The sequence below is a fragment of the Sinocyclocheilus anshuiensis genome, unplaced genomic scaffold, assembly GCF_001515605.1.
Source record: "Sinocyclocheilus anshuiensis isolate Anshui unplaced genomic scaffold, SAMN03320099.WGS_v1.1 scaffold1857, whole genome shotgun sequence".
NCBI lineage: Eukaryota > Metazoa > Chordata > Actinopteri > Cypriniformes > Cyprinidae > Sinocyclocheilus > Sinocyclocheilus anshuiensis.
The window spans coordinates 454,284-469,410 of record NW_015540280.1 but is presented as its reverse complement, the minus strand read 5'-3'; the positions used below and the strand labels follow the sequence as shown (position 1 = coordinate 469,410).

The 15,127-nt window shown below is 42.0% G+C and overlaps 1 protein-coding gene across 1 annotated transcript in view; it reads right to left on the bottom strand.

Annotated features, from left to right (window-relative positions):
• Positions 1-15,127, bottom strand: part of fndc7b (fibronectin type III domain containing 7b) — a 47,169-nt gene that overhangs the window by 16,132 nt on the left and 15,910 nt on the right. The window contains exons 18-37 of the mRNA XM_016484579.1: positions 13,092-13,346; positions 12,547-12,807; positions 11,763-12,023; positions 11,374-11,637; positions 10,178-10,435; positions 9,783-10,046; positions 9,436-9,696; positions 7,997-8,257; positions 6,410-6,673; positions 5,686-5,946; positions 4,185-4,445; positions 3,845-4,105; positions 3,482-3,742; positions 3,135-3,395; positions 2,588-2,851; positions 2,149-2,412; positions 1,335-1,595; positions 757-1,014; positions 414-674; positions 24-290 (exon numbers count right to left, since the gene is read on the bottom strand). Of these exons, the coding sequence (XP_016340065.1) occupies positions 24-290; positions 414-674; positions 757-1,014; positions 1,335-1,595; positions 2,149-2,412; positions 2,588-2,851; positions 3,135-3,395; positions 3,482-3,742; positions 3,845-4,105; positions 4,185-4,445; positions 5,686-5,946; positions 6,410-6,673; positions 7,997-8,257; positions 9,436-9,696; positions 9,783-10,046; positions 10,178-10,435; positions 11,374-11,637; positions 11,763-12,023; positions 12,547-12,807; positions 13,092-13,346 (5,229 nt within the window). The remainder of the gene's footprint in view (positions 1-23; positions 291-413; positions 675-756; positions 1,015-1,334; positions 1,596-2,148; positions 2,413-2,587; positions 2,852-3,134; positions 3,396-3,481; positions 3,743-3,844; positions 4,106-4,184; positions 4,446-5,685; positions 5,947-6,409; positions 6,674-7,996; positions 8,258-9,435; positions 9,697-9,782; positions 10,047-10,177; positions 10,436-11,373; positions 11,638-11,762; positions 12,024-12,546; positions 12,808-13,091; positions 13,347-15,127) is intronic.

Sequence of the window (15,127 nt, the reverse complement as noted above, 5' to 3'; positions counted from 1 at the left end):
CAAATAAAAATATTGCGACTCACGTGTTTGGAAGGTCACTCCTGTTTCCTGGGTAATTTGACATTCATCATTGATTGCTGTGAGCCTGACCGTATAAGTCTGTCCGCAGGCCAGTTCGCTGATATTACAGAAATTCTCTTGAGAGATACAGGAGGCAATGTAGCCATTGTTACTGATAGCAGTGAGTTCATAGGATGCCGCTCCACCGCTCCAAGCCCAGCTGAACAATGCAGTGGCATTCTCACAGTTCAGGTCAACAGTCACTGAATTGTAAACTGGCTTACAGGGGACTGGACACAAAAACACAGCAGCGATGAACCGCTCGGTAGATGGCACAATTGTCTGTTATTTAAACATGTTATGCCAAAGAATGTAAATGGATCCTAAATGGTGTAGTTTCTTAGATGTCTAACCTGATGTGAAGAGAACTGTCTCGCTGTCTGTACTGTTGTAAATTTCTCCAATGGAGCGTACTTGAGTGTTGTAAACCGCTCCACAGATCAACCCCGTCACACTGCAGCTGGAGCTAGTTGTGGAGCAGGACAGGCTGTGTCCATTGCGACCCTCCAGGAAAGCCACGTATGCCACTGCCCCCAAACTCTCCTCCCAAGACACAGTCCCTACACCACTTCCACAATTCAGATGGGTTTGCACGTTCTGGGGCGGGCAGGGTTCTGGTGAAGCATACAGAGTCAGTTATTGGACGCCTGTGCAGAAAGCACTAAAATCAATGGTATAACGGCAAATTTAATGCACCTGTGTTTAGAGTAGTTGACGCAGACACAGCAGCTCCTCGGCAGACGTTGTTGTGTGCTGTCACAGTGATGTCATATGTCTGACTGCAGGACACGTTATATAGGGCACAGGAGGTGTCACTGGTGGAGCAGGACAGCACTGATCCCAGATCAGTGGCAGCCTGTGCTGTGTACATGGAAGCACCTACACTTCTGTCCCACGACAGCTGGCCAATAGACAGGCCGTACTGAACTCCAACATTCTGAGGTGCACAAGGACCTGAGTTCATAACAAAGAGAAAGAAATCGATTATAGATGTGCAAGATACATTATAATGGTACAAAATTTAGTGGTACTTGCAATTGTGGGTGGTTGCAAGGGCATTACTATGCAATCAGGGAGGTGTTCTGAGAGGTAATCAACATGCTATTATGTGGTTGCTATGGTGTACTGGGTTGATGCAAGGATGTTGCTACAGTAAAGGCTATGGAAGGTGGAGAGCATTTTTAGGTGGTTGCTAGGGTGTTATGTGTAGTAGGGTGTTTGTTAGGGTATTGCTAGGTTGTATTCTAGGAGGTGTTCCCAGTGGTTTTGCTCACCTGTATTCAGGTGTCCACTCATGGTTGCAGTGCTGCTGCAGGTCTGTCCTTCTGCTAACACAGTGATGTTGTAGCTCTCTCCACAGGCCAGTCCTGTCAGCTCACAGTTAGTATCGTAGCTTTCACAGCTGAGCACGTGGCCAGATACACTTACTGCTTTGGCCGTGTATTGCATTGCCCCAGTGCCTGGCTGCCATGACAGTACAGCCATACTAGATTGACAGTCTATTAGTGCCCGGATGTTACGAGGCATACAAGGAGCTGAAATACAGACAAATATCTGCCAGTCAGACAATGTCATGCTACATCTAAAACACAAATGTACCAAATATAAAGGGTCCAGATGAACTTTTTTGAAAAAAATCACTGCATCTAACAATGGCATACACACACACACAAAATCAATGGACCATGGTATTTTGGAGCATGTGTACCAGTGTGCGGAGTTCAGAATTTATTTACAAATGCATTTTAAATTCCAAATGAATTTCAAAAATTGTAATCAAATTTAAATGGCAAGTACTGAAAGTCATAGAAGTGTAGTTTTCAAAAACAAGCAAAAAATGTAATAGGATACAGAAAAGTTTTATTTCAAAATGTCTGGGACTGTTTCTTGAGTGACTGTGTTTAATATCTTTGAACTGCTATTCAGTTCATTTTTTTGTATTCTTGTTCCAATTCAGAATCAAATGCAACATACTGTGAGGTATAACCCAATAATAATGTGAATTCTGGATTACAAACATTTAAAACAGAAACTTTTAGGTAAATTTGACATGTGTGTGTGTGTAAATATGTTCCCACTGGTTTCTACCTGAATGAACATCAGTGACTGCACTGGGCAAGCTGTCACAGTATCCGTCTGATGCTATCACACTGACACGGTAGGTCTGTCCACAGGCAAGTCTGTTAACTGTACAGGTGGTGTGGTTCATGCTCTGACAGCTGGTGAATTGGCCATTACTGTCCTCAAGCACAGCCGTGTATAAGTCTGCTCCTGCGCTCTCCTCCCAGAACACAGACAGATCATTCCCTTGGCAGCTCACATTAGCAGCCACATTATCTGGCACACAGGGTGCTAAAGATGAGAGAAGTGACTGTCATTAAATCAAATCCATGATTGTCAGAAAGATAGACTGATTAGGAACAGGAAAGTTTGAGGTTTGCAGTGATTAACTACTGTATAGTAGATATTTCTGCACCATATGGTTCATTAGTGTTTCTAATGCATATCGCAATAAAAGCACACTTACCTGTCCTGATTGGAGTAGCTTGACTTGGCGCACTGGTGCAGATGCTGTCTTGTGCTATTACTGTGGCAGTGTATGGCACACCACACATCAGTGATGTGAGCTCACATGACTGACCAAACCCTGAGCAGCTGTCAGAGAATAACCCATCAGCACTGAAGGCCTGGACTGTATAGAGCTCACCGGCTTCATTGCTCACCCATGACATGGTGACTACATTATCACCGCAGCTAGTACTGGACACCAGACTCTCCGGAATACAGGGAACTGCGGATTGAAACACACTGTGATGACAGGAAAAGCATGCCCAATATATAAAGCATTTTTCACAAAATAGGGTTTGAAACTCTTCAAAATGGAGGACAGTTTTTTTTTAACAGTAGAAGGAGGTGCCTAGCCTTGAGTAATGTTTTTTTCTATTATTTTATGAGAATTTAAGGTTTTGCAACTTCGTTACCAAAATTATGCTGAATGTCAGTAACAATAAATCAAATGAAAAAGTATATAAATGCAGCATTGGTAACAGGGTTGAATGATCAGTCTGTATTACCTGACCGTACGATGACCTCAAGGCTCTGAGAGCTGTTGCATGTGCTTCCCTCAGCAGTGACTGTCAGGACATACATCTGGCCGCAGGGAAGGGAAGTGACCTCACAGGAAGTGGAGCTTGCCGTGCAGCAGGTGGTCTCTCCATCTGTACGCTCCAAAGTGGCAGTGTAGCTTAACGCGCCAACGCTCTCATCCCACAACACACTCACCATACCAGTGTCACACCCCACAGACGTGATCACGTTCTGAGGTTGACAAGGGGCTGAAAGAGAAATTGAGACAGGAAGTGTGAAATTATGTAGTCTGTTTTTACACCGAAAATCATCCTTTACAGTCTCACTCTCTTGCCTGTCTCGCTCTGCAACATGTTGCTCATGAGGCTGTCACATTGACTGTTAGATGCAATGACACTAAAGTTGTAGAATTGTCCGCATTGTAGCTGTTCAACTGTACACTGGCTCTCAGTTGAGTTACACTGGTACTCAAATCCATCACTGTCAGTTGCTGTGGCAATGTAGAGCTCTGCCCCTGCTGACTCTTCCCATGTCAGCCAAGCCGAATCAGACAGGCAGTCCATTTCAACATCCAACATGAGGGGAACGCAAGGAGCTTTATACACAAACACATATCCCAAAAGTCAATTTTGTGACAAACACAGTTAAACAAATGGATATTTAGTGATATGTTAAAGTTTCATTAAATATGACAAACCTGCCGTAACATACTGGACCGGTGAATTCTCCCCAGTGCAGCCATCTCTTAATGGCACTACAGTCACATTATAATCCATGCCACAGGTCACAGTGATATCACAATTGGTTTCTGTGGTGTTACACATGTAGTAATCATTGTTGTTATTGGAAAAGGCCTGTGCGATGTAGAGGACACCATCTACACTAGAGTCCCAGGACACTGACACAGTGTTTAAATCACAGTCCAAGACGGCAAAGATAGCATCTGGTGGGCAAGGGGCTAAAGAATGCAGAAAAGAGATGTTAGAGACATCCAAATATTGAAATACGAAATATTTTATTTATGAATATATGGGTACCTGAGGTGACATGTTGCACAGAGCTTTGGGAACTGTTGCAGGTTTGACTATAGGCGACCACTGCCACGCTGTAAGTCAGTCCGCAAAGGATATTGGGAACTTGGCAGAAGGTTGTATTAGAGTCACACCCCAGCACTTGACCATTGCTGCTCCGCACTGTGGTGTGGTAGTGATGGGCTTGACCTGTCTGCTGCCAGGTAACGTTGAGAACAGTAGCTTGACACTCCAGGATAGTTTGCACGTTCTGAGGCACACAAGGGGCTGAAGGGGACACAGAGGTCAAAAGTCACTACAAGTGGACCACCCACCTAAATGCTTAGATACACTAAACCTGACATCAAAGAACTAGTGCACTGATAGTCTCATGGGCAGCACACCGACATATAGTACCCTTTCGGGATCCCCCTTTGGGATCCTGAGTTTGAGTCCTGGCTCGTAGACCTTTCTTGATCCCGCCCCCCTCTCTGCCACATCACTTCCTGTCAACTCACTGTCCAATCATAATTAAGGCAAAAAAATCTAAAAAGAACTAACTAAAGCAGACTGTGGTGTTGCCTCATTCCGCTTGCACCAGGGCCAAAAAGTTGAGACTCTAGTCAACTGTATGTTCTGCACCTGCTTGAGAAGAAATAACTCTCCATGCCAGCAGGTGGCAGTAGTCTTCATTCGTCAATCAGTGATCTGTCTCACCAAAGTCCTGCACTTCCAATTCAACATGCTCAATCATCTGAAGCCATCAATGGGGTTCCAAACACACTGCAAAAACTGGGTCGACAGACACTCAACAATGGTCCATTGTTGGTCGAAGGTCAGTTTTATGTGTCATGGCTAGTGTCAGCCTCAGACGTCACTCCCATGGGCCGTTGGCTGAATGTCTGATGCATATGGCACACAAAATTAGAAAACACTTAAGGAGTTTCGAAGCCGTCATCTGATCAAATTCATCGGTCGAATTCTACTAGATTTCCGGGAGATGTGTGTGTCGCTTTCTATAACATTCTGCCTGGAAATAAAGATGCCGTGTCACCAAACCCCTCTTGGAAGAAGAAAGCCGTCATGTTTACAACTGTGACGATAAGCGCTTATCAGGATCAACTAAACGCTGGTTTTTCAAAATATGTGAAATATGCAGAGTTCGCAGCTTAAAATCTTTAAAATACGTCCAAGAGTTTTACACACCGGCCTGTTATTGTGGGGACATTTCCATGCCCCTAAACATGACGCAGCACAAAACAAAACGTGATTGATTGATTTACCTGTCAGTCCTTTCAAAGCAGCCAAGGTACCCAGACCTTCTGCCATCAGTCTGAAGGTCTGGCTACACGAGACTAGCAGTAGGTGATTTATATGGTGAGTATAGCCTGTGCATAACTCATAGTCAAAATGGGAGGGTGTTTTGAGTGGTTACAAAGGTGTCGCCATGCAGTTTCTAAGGTGGTCTGAGAGGTTTTTAGCAGCATTAGATATCCCAAATGATCGTAAAAATTACTGTAATTCTCACCTGTTTCAAGAATGCGAACTTCACTTCTGGATCCAATACAGTCGCCATCCACACCAGAAACATATATTTGATAAGTCTGTCCACACTGCAGGCCTGTAATATCACAGGTGAGGTGGCTGGTGTTGCAAGTTGCCCTGTGACCTCCACTGCTCTCGGCAACAGCCATGTAGGACACAGATCCCTGAGAGGTTTGCCAGGAAACGGACACAGTGTCTGAGTCACAGGATGACTGGATGGACACCTGAGTAGGTGGACATGGTGCTGAAGAAGCAAAAGAACACAAATGCAACATGCTAATCAGTAATGTTGACATTTTATTACAAGGAAATATTATTTAATTAAAGACATCTCATCGAGCTAAATCAATGTTTAAAACAGGCCAGATATTGTTTTTTGTTGTTGTTGTTTTAAAGTTGACACTGTAGGGTGTAGGCCAAATGACAAATGAATTACCTGAAGCTAATACTATCTAAAGTATATAAATTATGACTAAGTCCACTTAAAATGGAATTTGCAACTCATTTTACTTCTAAGTAAGAATTAAGAACTTTTAAGTATTACTATTGAACTATTAACCAATAGCCCACAAAGCCAAGGTGATGTAATTGAATGAAAAGTTGTTTCAGAGGCAAATTATTTCATACTTTACCAGGACCATTTATCTTAAGCACTGATGAACTGTGTACAATAAACTGTATAAATTAGTGGCTTATGAGGTTGTTACCTGTCTTGAGGCCAATCCAGTCATCTGATTGGCCGGGGCAGGTGAGCCCTTCTCCTCTCACACTGACTTGGTAACGGCTGCCACAGTGCAGGTTGGTGACATTGCAGGTGGAGCCAGGTGTACTGCAGCTCACTTTGTGATTTACATCAAAGCCCTCGGCAGAAGCGTTATAAATCAGAGTGCCCCTACCGGGTGTCCATGAGATCAGAGCAGAGTCAGTGCTGCAGTCCAGAGTTGCTTGTAGATCAGAGAGTGGACATGGAGCTATTAAAGAGGGATACAAACACATAGTAGTTTTGTTAAAGCTGCTGTGTGAAATTTCTGCACCACTATAATGGCCCTATCCCAAATGACACACTTCATATGAACTTGCGGTCTTGTGGATTTGATGTTTTCTGTGTACACATGTCTGTTAAGTCCTGGGGTGGCCAACGTCCATCCTGGAGAGCCACAGTCCTGCAGAGTTTTGTTCGAACATTGATAAAAACTAAAGGTTGCCTGTAGCTTTCTAGTAACTCTTAGACCTTGATTAGCTTGTTCAGGTGTTTGATTAGGGTTGGAGTGAAACTCTGCTGGATGCCCCAAAACCAAGGTTGGCCACCCTTGGTTAAGTCTGTGAGACTGTAGGGTGTCCCAGCTGTCATTTTAAGTTTCAGAAGGCTGCTCGCAAATACCCCCTTTGTTGCCACTTGAACACGAAAAGTGTGGACTCAGAGGAAGTCTGTGAGGGCTTATGGTGGCATTTGGGAAAGGGCCAATGACAACTGGACACCACTCACATGCAGCATGATGACAACAATGTGGAATGGAATTTTTTTTAAATGAAAAATGCCTTGCTTGCAGTTAACTGGCTCATCTTCAATTATCTTGGACTTTATACTAAAAGGGTTAGTGTTGTGTGCCCGAAGCGTGAATCCATATTCAAAAAGGCACGGAAAACAAATAACGATTGCTAACGGTTGCCTGTTACATTACAGTACATCGAATTTCACTTACCACATAAACAGAGTAAGGAGAGATGACTGAGGACGATGGCGAATGATTTGCAGATCCTGAGCACCACTGACAAACATCTAATCTTGTAAAATGTGTGGTCTAGTACTGCCGCTCCATAGTATAAACAGAGTACGTGCGATCGCAAATCTCGAAAGTAAAAGTGAAACTAAAAAGCGATCATGCATTCAAATGCAGTTTCAATGCCAGGTATAATAGCAGTTCCCTGATGCCCGCAATTTTATATACAGTTTAATTACCCAATGATATAACTGCGAGAGAAAGTAGGCTATTGAAATATATATTTTCCTCCCATCTCGTATTTATTCCCTTTAGGGGTTCCGTATACACGTAATTTTCTTTCCGAACACATATGCAGCGGATTGCGGGCGGTATGGGGGTATTGGGGGGGGTGATCATGATGCCGGCTCAACATCGTGATTTCTATCAGCCATCAGCGATGATCGTCTATTGGCCCAACCCTACTAACTAATGCTACTTCACAGCAAAACTGTTTGCTTATGTCCTTATACTAAACACATCCATAATATAACTCCATGAGTTTATCCCACTGTAAGTATCTGTGACCAGTACCTGTTGTGACAGTGATAGGTGCACTGGTCAGGCTCACACAGTTGTCATCTTCAGCTGTGACTGTTATAGTGTAGTTTTGTCCACAGTCCAGGTCTGGGAAAGAGCAGGTGGTATCTGTGTTGGTACATGTGCTGTTGCGCCCTGAGGTGCTCACGGCATGAACAGTGTAACTGCTAGCACCACTGGCAGAATCCCAGGTTACAGTGGTAATGGACGTGTCGCAGTTTGTGGTCGCCACAACAAAAGTTGGCACACAGGGAGCTGAAAGAGACAGTAGTGTGTATCTTAAGAAAGCCATGGTTCCACAAACATGGACATAAAATATATTTGTTTAAAGCTGAATGAAGAAAGGTATGTGGCTACTGTGTGTACACCAAGAGTTTGGAAAAGATTTTCAGGATTAAACCCAATAATGCCATATGGTGTCTTCATGAATATTGCTCTGTACCTCTTAACTGTGTAAACTGAATTTTACTTTTTAAAGATGTGATGTGCTTTTGGTTACCACAGAAAGAAGTTCTGACTTTGTGTGTTGCATTTTTATCATTGCCTTAAGGGGCACTATAATAGGCATGAATGCAAGTTACCACCTACTATGGTCAGTTTTCTCTCTCTGTCATGGCAAAGCAACAGTTTGAAGAAAATCTTGCTGAGTAAGTTAGTTTAATTTATTGAAACTGTCAACATGGCAACTCTGGGCTATCGCCCCCTGGAGTACTGGAGCTTATTACCACCAGAGCAATGCAAGAATGTATGCTAATGCCACCCATACACTACGTTCAAAGCCATTGGATTGCTGTTTCGTTTCACACTGAACAACTATCTCTTGTCACCAATGTTAGTTCCAATTTAAAAAAAAAACATTAGGATTTGGATCGCAGACAGGTCTAGATATTCAACCTGCTGAATATCTCTCAGGCACCATAGATAAATCAATGGTTGCATCTTTGATAATTCAAACAAAGAGATCATCATTTATGTGAATGAGTACTGATCTGCCTCCAATTTTGAGGCAAATTATCTCAATGATCTCCGTTAACTAATGGTGAGTGGAGAATCAGAGCTAATGTGTGAGTGGCATAAGTATACTTGAGGACTATGGCTTGCCATGCATTGGACAAGTGCTCATTTCTGCATTTGCTTTCATAAAAAAACAAGCTGTGTTATGGTTGTACTTTTGAAACAATAGAAGCCCTGCATGCTTTTATGGTAAGTTCACCACATGCATTTTTTAAATTATATTCTGTTGCCAACTGAGTTTGCATTTAAGTTTTAAATACCCTGGAATATTTCTTTATTTTATCACATTTGTTTGTAAGACAATTCTTAAAACTGCTGTATTAATATAACAATCAGCTATATCAGTCTCTGTCTTTGCTAGCTACAGTATATTACTCTCAGACTAAAGTATCCTTCACCTGTGTGCAGATTTGTCTCACCTGTATTGAGATTGAAGCTCTCGCTGGGTTGACTGGTGCAGTCTCCATTGAATCCAACCACACTAAGTGAGTACGTCTCACCACAGCGTAGCTGTGCAAACGTGCAAGACCTATTTGTGCTATTACACACCGTCGCACCCCCGGTAAAGTTGAGCGCAGTCACCACGTCAAACTGATCTGCTCCATTATTGTCCCATGTTACCGTAGCAATGTTAGTGCTGCACTGCAGTTGAACAGTTGGGCTCTGTGGTTGACAGGGGGCTGATGGGATACAGATGACAGACAGCTACATTGATACATTTTAAGGGGTTGGGGTTGGTTTAGAATTTAGAATCTAGTCAGTTTACCTGTCACGATTTGGTAGTCTGAACCCTCAATGACTCCGCAGTTAATGTTGGATGTGATCACGGCAATGCTATAGGTCTGGCCACATCTTAAGTTCTGAATGGTACAGGACATAGAGCTTGTGTTGCAGGAAAGTCGAGTGTCATCCGTACCGATAGCCAGGGCTGTATAGGAGTCAGGGTTGTTTGCACTGGCATCCCACTGTACAGCTAGCATGTCAGAATTGCAGTCTAACTGCGCCATCACATTACTAGGCAGGCAATCCGCTGTGAAACATGTGGAGGTTAGACATTTTATGAAGAGTAAAATGTTATACCAATTTTGTCAGGATTGCACAAAAAACTGCTTAAAAGTAACTGCAGTTTGATTAGTTAAGTAGATCAATGTTTTAAATTACCCGAGTCAAACTGGATGCTGTTGTTAGCCATACTGTTGCAGAGGCCAACTGTGGAAACCACAGTGGCTGTATATGTAAGTCCACACTCAACCTTCACAGAACAGGAGGTGGTGTTGGATGTGCAGGATACAGTTTGTCCATTGTTTCCCACAACACTGGCAGTATAGGAGTGTGCCCCTGCTCCATTCAGCCAGCTGATGGTGACCCTGTTTGTGCCACAGCTAGTAGCAGCTGTCAGGCTACTGGGTGGACAGGGAGCTGTGGATCAATGGATGAGACTCATATCAACACATTTCTTTAGTGAACTTTATTATGTGACAGTATTTAATATTCCATTCATTTTCTTTGTGTGGATTTAGTAAGGAGTTATAAAGCCCTGTTCTCACTAAGCAACTTGTAAGGACACTGGAAGTCATTCTTTTTCAGCAAGATTTGGAATATTCTGTGTCCACCAAAGTGTTTTTTCTGAGGCTAGCATATTTTTTTCAATTGTCTTCAATGGGAGCGCATCGTTTTTTTTTCCCGGGCTTTAGGAAAACAGCAAACAGTGGGCAATATGCATTTAAAGTTTTACATGTTTTCAGGCCAGGACTCTTATCAAACATGTGAAGTTTGGGGCAGACCGGACCTTGCATGTTCAAGTTAGTGTAAAACAAGTAATTTATTGTTGCCAGCAGATGGCGTTATGATTATAATGGAATGTTGGGCTTAAAATGTGTTAAGGCCAGGACTCTTATCAAACATGTGAAGTTAAGAAGAAGAAGAAGAAGAAGAAGAAACGGAGCAATTCCAATAGGGTCCTCACACCATCGGTGCTCGGGCCCTAACCAGAGCTTCAAATGGTAGCTACTGTAATGTGATGACTTTACCAATTTGGTGATTGGCTCTTTTATTTAGTAAGCAAGACTCCTCCATATTGCATGTTGCAATTCATTCATAGTAATGCGAGTGAGCCAGCTTTGCTCTAACAATATTTGTTGTTGTTACACCTATTTGGTTTGTAGTCTTGTAAAAAACAGGATAATGTACAGTCTGCATAAAATAAACCTCTTCAAGAACCTGATCATCATGTCTGGGATTATTTTGCCATAATATCTGGATTCCCGTACATTTTTCCTTACATATTTGACAACATAATCAGACCAATGCTGTTTGTAGCTGTTGTGAAGATAACTGAAAATGTTTGGTGTTTGTACCTGTGTAGATCTGTGTTGGGCTTCCGTAAGGACTGGTGCAGGTGCTGTCCTGAGCAGCCGCCTGTGCGATGAAACTCATTCCGCAGTGCAACCCTGTCAGCACGTATGATGTTTGCATTGTGTTGAAGGTGGAGTTCAGCCCATCCACCTGATGGATGAACAGGAAGTAAGTGACTCCGGACTCTGGGCTGGGGTCCCATGTAATGCTGATGTCATCCGTAGCACAGTTGGTATGACCGGCCAGATTCGAGGGTGGGCAGATTGCTAGATGAATGAGGAATTGGGTCAAAATCAAAGGTCCTAACTTTTAAACTGATTAGACAAGTTCATTTGTGTGTAATGCCACAGACAAGACAATTCTTATAATACTTTGTGTTGTGTTTCCTGACCTGATTTTAGATTGACAGGTGTGCTAGGTGGACTTTGGCAGCCACGTTCCACCGTGGCCACCGTAACGGTGTAGTCCTCACCACAGTGCAGATCACTGAAGGTGCAGTTGGTGCCACTGGAGGTGCAAGTGTGGGTGTGGCCATCCATACCCGTTGCCATGGCAATGTAACTTTCAGCATTCTTAGCGGCAGTCCAGCGGACACGTCCCACGTTATCATCGCATTGTAGAGAAGCTTGAACATCACTGGCAGGACAAGAACCTGAAGGGGTGGTAAGGGAAGAAAATGGTTTTCTTAGTACCAAAAGTATAGAAGCTAAACTAAAATGATGCAGCAAGACCCCTAGAATGTCTTTCGTAACTGTAACTTTTCAAAGATAGGGTACAAAAACTAAGCTTGAAACTTATAGTACACCCAAAAACGAAAACAAGTGGTTTTTCAATGCTCTAACTGATGTCACAATGATATCAAATGGAATCTTTTTTTTTTTTGATAATACAGTAACGGGGATGCATTTTTGGTAATTAAAAAAGATTAACAATCAAAACTATTTTTTCTTCAATTTAAAGAATTAGTATGTTTTATTGTTGTACACAGTTGAGATACATCTCACAGTCGAGATGTTCATTTATGTTAAAGTTCAGCTTATGTTAATTTGATCTTACATGATAGTTTATCTAATAGTTCTCACTGCAAAATATGTGGTGTTTGTCCTTTTATTATTTATTACAAAAGCAATAAGACAGCAATTTGTACCCCATTTGTGGAAGCTACCAATACACACCTGCATTGAAAGTGTAGGGAGCGGTTGGGAACCCAGTGCACGTCTGAGAGAAGGGTGTAATTACAATGTCATAGGTCTGACCACAGTGCATGTTGGGTAGTTGACAGCTGGTGCCAGTGACGGTACTGTGCTTGATATCCCCATCATGGCCCACAGCAGTGACGTTATAGCCCACGGCACCAGGACTTCCCTCCCAGAACACAACGGCGGTGTTGTTCAAACACTGTAGTCTTACAGTCACATTCTTTGGGGCACAAGGGGCTGAGAGGACAGGAAGTACCATTATTGTCTTCTCAGAGTATTTTCTCGAAAAATTCGTACTTATTAAAACTAATTTCATATGTAATAAGGAAATTTACATAGAAATCTTAAATGTAAAAACAGGCCTGTTTAAATTGTAAGAATCATAAAGACAGTGGAAAATGGTAATTAAAAATTAATTACACATGATATGTCTTCATTAAGGTACAGTAAATATTCAGAGAAAGATTTGCACATTTTCGCGCAGTGCATGCTGCACGAGGGGTGTGTTTATGAGTGATCACCTGTCTGCAGCTGCGTGTGAGCTGCTTGGCTGCTGTTGCAGTGTCCAGAGATCGATTCCACAGAGACATTATAAAGACTTCCACATCTCAGCGAATTGATGGAGCAGTGGGTTTGGACTGTGCTGCAGGAGCCCGAGTGACCGTTTGTCTGTGCAAGCACATAGAAGCTCTCTCGGCCCAGACTGTCAGTCCAGCTCAGCTCTGTGCTGGTGCTGCAGCCGTAGTTAGCACTCACTTCAGTAGGGGTACAGGGGGCTGGCAAACAGTAAAAGAAGAGAACTCGTATTCAGCTCTGAATGTTTGTTGTGGCCTGGTTGATTTATCTGTCTGTCAGTAATGAAGTAGACAGTTGACTTTAAGTTTAATTGTCAATGAATTATACATTAAAGGTACAGTGTAAGTTTTGGTCCTCTAGTGGTTGATAAAAAAAAAACTGCATGTGTCTTATGGAAGAACACTGTAGCCAAATCTAATTCACTTTGTTTATAGATATTACCAGTCACACAGGTATTGGGCTGTGCATAGCGGGTTTCGTTCTGACAGGTTTAAAATAGTCTGAATGTAAACACTTATTATTGGCGTACCATAGTGATTCAGAATAAGACTTTTTGGCAGATTGATTCATGATGTACTCACACATTATATTCATTTTGAACAAAAAGTTTCATAGTGTACCTTTAATGAAAATATAGTATACAGTATATATCAATATTGTACATTGGTGTCAACTATTGAGCCACTAAAACATTTTAAATAATAACATAATGTTAATGGTAAATTATGCATAATTACAAGTAACTAACCCTAAAACTAACCGTATAGTAAGTACCTGTTGTTTATTAATGTTACTCAGTACAGTATATACAGTATTTGTGTAAATACACAGGAACAAGGGCACCTTTAAAATAAAGTGTAACTAATATTATTTATAATATATCACACACTTAAAGTAATAGGCCTATCATATCGCATATCGAATATCGCATTATTAAATAACGTATCGCATATCGCATTTTTCTTCAATATCGCACAGTCCTAATCTGCGGTTAGATGAGATGTTGTCACGTTATATGTCTGTGTCACTAGTTTAACATTATTTTGATAACTTGTTAGAAAATGAGGTCTCTCACCTCAGAAAAACAAACTTTCCTATCCTGTCAGCCGTTATACTGCGCTCGTAGCAAACATTCTTCAATTGCAAGCGCAAATCTGGTGGCAGACTGTATATCACTTCATTACAAACAAAGCGTGAAAGAAACGACGAGCATGCAATGTCGTAATTATGTTGTCAATTGGAAAGTTACCAAAAAGAATCAATGCATTTTATTTACAGTGCCTTGCGAAAGTATTCATACCCCATTCATTTTTTCACATTTTGTTATGTTGCTGTCTTATGTTAAACTGCTTTAAATTACTTTTTTCCCACATTAATCTACACTCCATACACCATAATGACAAAGCAAAAACAGAACTGTCACAACTTCGTAAATTTATACAAATTAAAAAACTGAAATAAGTACATTGCATAAGTATTCAAACCCTCAACTCAGTACTTAGCTGAAGCACCTTTACAGTCTCAAATATTTTTGGGTTTGATGCGACAAGCTTTGCGCATCAGCATTTGGCAATTATCTGCCATTCTTCACCTCAGCAAATTCCAAGTGTGTTTTCATGTGTCTTCACTGAGGAGAGGATTGAGTTTGGCCACACTGCCATAAAGGCCAGATTGGTGGAGTGTTGCAGCGATGTTTGTCCTTCTCTAGATTTCTCCCATCTGCACATATGATCATAGAGCTCAACTAGAGTGACTATCAGGTTCTTGTTCATCACTCTAACCAAAGCCATTCTCCATCCGTTGCTCAGTTTGGCCAGGAGGCCAGCTCAAGGAAGAGGCCAGGTTGTTTCAAACTTCTTCCATTAAGGGTAACATGCTTCTGTGAACCTTCAATGCAGCAGATTTTTTTTTTTCTGAACTCTTCCCCAGATGTGTGGCTTGACGCAAACCTGTTTCTGAGCTCTACAGGCAGTTCTTTTGA